This window comes from Mus caroli, unplaced genomic scaffold (assembly GCF_900094665.2).
Source record: "Mus caroli unplaced genomic scaffold, CAROLI_EIJ_v1.1 scaffold_14753_1, whole genome shotgun sequence".
In the NCBI taxonomy this organism is placed as follows: Eukaryota; Metazoa; Chordata; class Mammalia; order Rodentia; family Muridae; genus Mus; species Mus caroli.
The window spans coordinates 23,851-31,192 of record NW_018391350.1 but is presented as its reverse complement, the minus strand read 5'-3'; the positions used below and the strand labels follow the sequence as shown (position 1 = coordinate 31,192).

The window sequence follows — 7,342 nt, the reverse complement described above, 5'->3', positions numbered from 1 at the left end:
CGGGTTACTCTACCTTGTACACTCCTACCATGGTCCTGGATACTTAATGTGTCAGGAACATACTAGACAAGACACTAGGGTACATGACATAATCCTAGAAAAAATGAACCAAGCCTGTAGGCTGCTGAGGCTGCGGCCAAGCCTCCTGTGAGGCTACAGTAGAATTTACCCTTTGATCACCAGTCCTTTGCACTTCATCTGCTCAGTCTTGTTCTTGCTCCATTCCATAAGTCCTCCTATAGCCTTCACCCTATGGTTCCTGCTCCCCACACCCTGTCTGTGTCACTGAAGAACAGATGATCTCTAACATCTCAGTCTGGCCTCTGCCTTCACATCATATTTGAAAGCATCGAGGGAAACACCCTACTAAGTCTAGCCTGGTGTTTGACTTTACTACCAAGTATTAGGTCTCAGCAGTAGAGAATAGTTAGTGCTGAGGAAGGTAATCTCACCCAGGCTTTGGAAACCTGGTTCTCTGGGTTGCCTGCTCCATTCTCCATGTGAAATGCTGTTATCTTACCTTACAGTTGTTTGTCCAGAAAGATGATGGCAGCAGCTGAGTGGGAAGATGGGTCCTTAATATTCTTGGAGCTGGCATCTCATTGGCTTTGTCCACACCTGTTACAGAATTCAGGCACAGGACATGAGAACATCCACTCCAGGTGCTGCTTTCTCAGAATACCTATCATGGATATGTGGATTCACTTATTTTCGCTCTTTTGTGGGGAGAAGCTTTAGAAGAATTTTAGAAGTATTGCTTTTGTGTTTGAGGCTTACATAGCTGAAGTGCTGGATGCAAGCTTTGAGTGAATTTACTTCATCACTTTGCAAAAGATAAGTTAGAGGGTTAAAGAAGTGTGTGTGTTATTAAGAAAATCCAAATAGCACTGCTTCTCAGTCCATGATCCTTGAAGTAGCACTTTTCTTTGGAAAGAGAATAGCAAGTCCCCACCAAGAACTTATGTATGAATTTCTAAATGCACGGACATGAAGAAAGGATTTCCTGACATGAAGACATCCCCTTGCCTGCATTACAAGTTTCTTAGTATATCTGATCAAGAGCTTTCTGTCTTGAAACATTTGAATGAATTTATCAAAGCCTGACAGTGGCTGTTCCAAGAGTGTCATAGTCAACACTAGAAGGGTTCTGCTTTCTCACAGCAGCATTTGCAAGGGTTCAAAGTTTCTGTTAACATCACTCCATGATGTGATGACTTAAAATCGGTCCCTGGTCCTGATTTCTGTCTTCTGGTTGTCCTTGTGAACTTTCCTCCATGTATGAAAAGAAAAATCATCAGGTTAACTTTATGTGAAAAACATTCAACTGAGCAAGTAATTGCCTCCACTTGTGTGTGTGTGTTTATGTGTGTTTATGTGTATCTGTGTGTGCATGTGTGTTCGTGTGTGTATGTGTGTGTGCCTGTGTGTTTATGTGTGTCTGTGTGTGCATGTATGTGTGTGTGTGTGTGTGTGTGTGTGTGTGTGTATGTGTTTTGAATCATCAGACACTGTCCAGAAAGTACTTGGTTATAAAAGGGTAGAGTACTGAGAGCAAAGGGGTGTGAACTGCTAATGAATAGAGTTCTATACCTTCTTCTGTTCTACAGTTACACATGACCACAGCAAAGTTATACTAATAAAACGAGGCAGAATTTTACCTCCATATGCATTTATCTTCCTTGCTGACTCACATTTGGTGGAAATAGAGAAAAGAAAAGAGATGAATCTAGGAAGAATTACTCATGCATTTAACCCAACACTCAGGAGGCAGAAGCAGGAGGATCTCTATGAGCTCAAGGCCAGCATAATATCGTGAATTCCAGTACAGCCAGAGCTATGTAAAGAGATGCTGTTCAAAATAACAATGAAGAAGGGAAGGGAGGGAGACAGAGGGATAAGAAAGAAAAAGAGAAGATGAAGAGACAAGGACAGAGATAAGACAGGAGAGGAACATATATGGAGTCGGAGTCTTTTACCTGATGGTTGGGGTGGCCGTGCCCACTCAATAAAAGGGTGTCGGTGTTGAATGATGGTTCGCCGGCACTTCTCTACATCCCCATTCTGCTCAATCATGTCCACGATTTCTTGAATCCATGTTGTCCCTGGGGAGACCGTAAAGATTAAGAGTCAGAAACCTATTATTCTTCAAGCATACTAATGAAGGGGTGTGGATGCAGATGTTGGCTTTACCTTCCACTCTAACCAGGATCCTGTTAGCTATGGAAAGAAGACTTTGGATCTCTGTGAAAGGTGGAAGAGTAGAGACAAAGCTCACTTCTTCCCAAGAAAAATGAATGGTAGAGGAGACTAAGCTTCAAAAATCCCAGGGCTAACACATTTGAGGTGGCACCCATCATGGAACAAATGTGGCCAGCTTTTCTTTGTAGGATTCCCATAGCTCAGAGAATGAGGCTGGGGTTATTATTTTACCAGGTTACCTGATTTAGGGTAAGTACAAATGAGGAGGTCGTCTGGCTTGGCCTCGAAGGTCTGAATCTGCCTCCAGTTGTCCACAGTTGGAGCCTGCAGTGGGATCCCTGCTACCTCTTTCAGTTTGGTTTGTCTGCTCAGTTCTGGGGTCAAGGCCATGATGTCTCAGGAAGGAAGGTCCAGTCCCTGTGAGAAAAATTTCAGAATGGATTTTTTATAGTGCTGTGATAAAGTACACACAATATGAAAGTTGCTATTAACTATCATAAGTGGATGGCTCAGTGGCATTAGTAATATTCCCGCTGTTGAATGTACATCACCTTCTTCCAACTCCTGAAAACTTTTTCCTTTCCTAGATGGAAACTAGGAGCCCATTAGTGCTAAACCTCTGTTCTTTGGAGCCTGGTTACCATTATTTTCCTTTTTATCTCCTTAAACTCTAAATACTTTAGAGAAGCAAATTCTCTTTGTCCTTTTGTGAATGGTTTGTTTTACGTAGTTGAATGCTCTTAAGGATCAGCTGTATTGTGGCATGCCATCAGATTTTCTTCCCAATTAATGCTGACTTTTACTGCATGCCTGCTTGTAGTGTGGTTTGTTTATCCTTTTCCCTGTCCATGAGCACTTGGTGTGCCTCCTTTCAACTATTGTGCTATAAACACAACGCACAAATATCTAAGCTCCTACGTTCATATTTTTGGATTCATAACTCAATGCAGATGTGCGAGATAGTATACTCACATTTTTGAGAAGTTGTCATAGCACTGTTCTACAGTGGCTGTATTATTTAAGAGGACCACCAGCTGTGTATAGTCCTCTCTAATTTCACTGACATGTATCTCCCTTAACTATCTATCCCAATATATTTGTTTACTTTTCCTTCATGACTAATGGTGAATATCTCCTTATGTGCTTACAGTCTACTTTGTCTTTTTCAAAGTGCACATTTTTGCACTGTTAGCTGTACCTAGAAACTTGTAAATACACAAATAGGAGGGTAGGAGAGTAAGTGACTATTGAAGTTTCAGAAGACATCTACTACTGCTGCTCAGTGACTGTCAGTGCTATACTGAGTACCTTTATTATATTTATTATAATTTTTTTTAATTTTTACTTGACTCAAGCCACAGAACATTAGGAGAAAAAGGTCTTTGTGGAAAGTTTAACAGTAAACAATTGTTGGAAATTGAGTAAAGGAAAATAGCTCAGCCAGTCTAGTGAGTGAAAGAAAGGAAAACTGTGCCCAGGCTGGCCAGACCAGCTCTCAGAGTGACAGCTTCCCAGAGAAAGCTGAGTTCTCTAGAATGGAAACAGTGCTTTTAGAAAATGATAACCTAATTCTTCTTGAAAGTATTTCAGTTATGAGCAGCAGTTATAGTTGTAGTATGGCAGAGAGGGTAGACTTCTCATAAAACTCTGAGATGTGATATAAACAACTTCAACCGAGGCCGATAAGAGTACTGCCATCTCCACTTCCTTTCTTTTCTTTCAAGGGTGAGAGTGGGTAGGGTCTCTCTACATATCCCAAGATGACCCATAGCTCACAATGTTTCTGCTTCAGTCTCCTTGGTTCTCAAGTGACAAGTGTAAGCTACATTGCTTGGTTTGGAGCACTGACACTTCCAACATACTTTTTATGTTAGGTCCTTCCCTAAATTTTTCTTCCTTTTAAATTCACATCACAACTTTAGCATAAGTAATAATCATGCCTCTAAATATCAGAAGGCTTACAAAGCACTAAATCGGTGGCTTGATCATGACCTCAGCTAGTATCTATCTACTAATCTCATCATACTTCTTTAAAAATTGCCTCATTATAAGTTGTAGGTGTGCAATGAAATTTAGGATGCTCCTGTAATAAGTCCATATTCAGGAATTACACAGGAATTGTTATTACTTAATGAATTTTTGTCCATTTCAAATGTAAATTTTGGTATCCAATATAACAGTTCCCAAAGATATTCTCATTCTGAACTCCAGTGGAACTTTGGTGGTGGGTGTGGAAGTCCTCAAAGTTTACTGATGATGTAGTTTCCACTACCAGCTCAGAGACAAACGGAAATAGATGTCAAGGCCTTTAGAAGCTGAGGGTAAATCAGAGGTAGCAACCTCTGTCCTTCACCTGCACAACGGAACTGAAAGCTGATGTCCAGCAGATGAATTGAAGAGGGGTGCTTTCTCTGAGCCTCTAGGAGTGCAAATTGGTACCTTCATTTTACCCAGTGGCTGTAATCTGCTCAGACTTCTGACCAACAGTTAAAGTGATCAGCAGGGTATGATGGCAAGCAACATGAGGGAAGCTAGCAGAAAGTCTGTAAGTTTGAGGACAGTCTAGGCTACAGTAAGACTGTTTCAAAGCATGAAACCTGTGGGTCTGGAAATCCATGCTACCTGGAGAGCAAAAGTAAAGTTGATGTGTCCAGTTCTCAAAAATCTCATCCTGAAACCTGCAGGAGTAGGACTGTTTTCCTCTTTGCTCTGTGCCTGCATGCCCTGTGCACATAAGCCTTATGAGTCCCACCTCTGCCATCCTTGAGGTAGTAATGTAACCTAATGGCCAAATTACAGATTAAACTCCCCCCTCTTTCCCTATAAGGATATGACCAAGAGCAGATATTCTTCTGCATATAAATGAGCATTCCCTGGACATGATTAGTAATGGACCATCACTCTGAAAACCCCTATCTACTCCCCTTATTACCCCCAATAAGAGAGAGCTATTTCACTGAAAACCATCTCTGAAAAGGGCTAACCTCTGCCTCTCTGCCTCTGCCTCTGTCTCTCTCTGCCTCTGCCTCTCTCTCTGCCTCTGTCTCTCTCTGCCTCTGCCTTTCTCTGCCACTGAGCCTCTGCACCTCTGCACCTCTGCACCTCTGAGCCTCTGAGCCTCTGACCCTCTGAGCCTCTGAGCCTCTGAGCCTCTGCCCCTGCCCCTGCCCCTGCCCCTGCCCATGCCCATGCCTCCGAAATGGTGTGATTACAGACATGTACCACCACATCTTGTGTCATTTTAAACGTCTCAATTTATAAGCAACAGAAACTATTAGCATAAACTAATATTGCAAAAGCATTATTGGATATGACAGATTGAATTGTGTGTGCCTTCACATTCACATGTTGAGATCTAATCTCCATTCCTTACAATGTGATACTTTGAGACAGGGTCCTAAACATGTGCTTAAGTTGAGATGAGACTCCAATTCTATCATATTGGCTGTTTTCTTAGAAGATATTGAGACCCTCAGAGGAAAACCAGGGTATGTACAGAGGAACCAACATGTGTGGACATAGTAAAAGATGCCCCCCAACTCTGCAAGGAGAGGAAGCCTGGAGAAACCATACTGGCTGACACCTTGATCTGGGACTTTTGTGGAAATTTTTTTTTTGAAACTGAGCAGACTAGGATGATCTCTTCAAGCTCAGAAACCAGCTGTTTTATTGAACATTGGTCAATAAAGGAAATTAATTATTTGTCTTAGTGTTCCTTTGTTACTTGACCAAATCTTCCTAGCTGGATTTAAGTAGGTTTAGAGTTATAGCCTGGAGGTAAAGACTGAAAATTGTCAATTTACTGAGACCAGCTCTGTAATAGACTTTGTGTGATATACAGGTAGAGATGAGGGACTGGGTGAGGCCATCGAAGTACGTAACATAAGTAGGGTGGGGGCTGACATATAAAGGTTTGTATGCTGTAGTAAAGGTTTGTCTGGTGTGCACCATTCCCAGCTTGACAATGTTGGGGGGTAGAGGTTTCTGAATGTTTGATCTTACAGGGACACAAAAACCATAGACTCAGCTCAAATCAGATTCTCAAGTTTGCAATTGTCCCCAGAACTGTAGTTAAAGTGTAGCATGAACCTCACTTCTGCTGCCAAGCAGTAGCAGTGTTCACAGGGGAAGAACTGACTGCAGCTAACTGTGCTGCTGAGCACCACCAGTGCCTGGCAGGTTGGGTACATCCAATGCTTAGAGTGATGACACTTTGCCTCTGATAACCTCATGCAAGGTCAAAAAGCACACAGGTGGAAATACGCATGGCATCTGATGGCCCACAGCATGTAGGCTATGAGAGAGAAAAACGCTCTTCCTCTGGCTTCTGCTTATAGGTTGCCTCAGCTATGGTCACTGCTATTTTCAGAATAGGACAGATAGACACACAGACTTTCCTAGGCAGGCTCCTTTTCTTCCTGTGAGTCCAGGTCCCTGTGGTCTCCTTTTTGAAACAACCTCTAGTTCGTTCTCTCTCTCTCTCTCTCTCTCTCTCTCTCTCTCTCTCTCTCTCTCTCTCTCTCTCTCTCTTCCTTCCTTTTTTCCTATAGTGTAGGAAGCTTTTTTCTTTTTAACTTTATTTGTAATTCATTTTTTCTACTCCATATTCCTTTCCCTGCCTCTCCCCATCCACCCTCTGACTGTTCCACATCTCACACCTCCTCCCCACCCCACCTCATCTCCACATGGATGCCCTCACCCCCCACCCCACCTCTAAACTCCCTGGGACCTCCAGTCTCTTGAGGGTTAAGTACTTCATCTCTGAATGAACGAAGACCTGGAAGTCCTCTGGAAGTCCTCTACTGTATGTGTGTTAGGGGCCTCATATCAGCTGGTGTATGCTGTCTGTTTGGTGGTCCAGTGTTTGAAAGATCTTGGGGGGTCCAGATTAACCAAAGCCACTGGTCCTCTTATAGAATCGCCCTTCTCCTCAGCTTCTTTCAGCCTCCCCAACTCAACAACAGGGGTTGTGATAGCCAGAAGCTGGAAACAACCTAGATGTCCCACAACAGAAGAATGGATACAGAAAATGTGGTTCATTTACACAATGGAATACTACTCAGCTATTAAGAGTGAGAACATCCTGACACTTGCAGGCAAATGGATGGAACTAGAAAATATCATCCTGAGTGAGGTAACTCAG

The 7,342-nt window shown here is 42.6% G+C and overlaps 1 protein-coding gene across 2 annotated transcripts in view; it reads right to left on the bottom strand.

Annotated features, from left to right (window-relative positions):
- LOC110289129 (sulfotransferase 1C2) overlaps positions 1-7,342 on the bottom strand; it is an 11,876-nt gene that overhangs the window by 1,905 nt on the left and 2,629 nt on the right. For both annotated transcript variants that reach the window (XM_029473939.1, XM_021155315.2), the window contains exons 2-4: positions 2,439-2,616; positions 1,977-2,102; positions 521-618 (exon numbers count right to left, since the gene is read on the bottom strand). In XM_029473939.1, coding sequence (XP_029329799.1) covers positions 521-618; positions 1,977-2,102; positions 2,439-2,589 — 375 coding nt within the window. In that variant the 5' untranslated portion in view covers positions 2,590-2,616. The remainder of the gene's footprint in view (positions 1-520; positions 619-1,976; positions 2,103-2,438; positions 2,617-7,342) is intronic.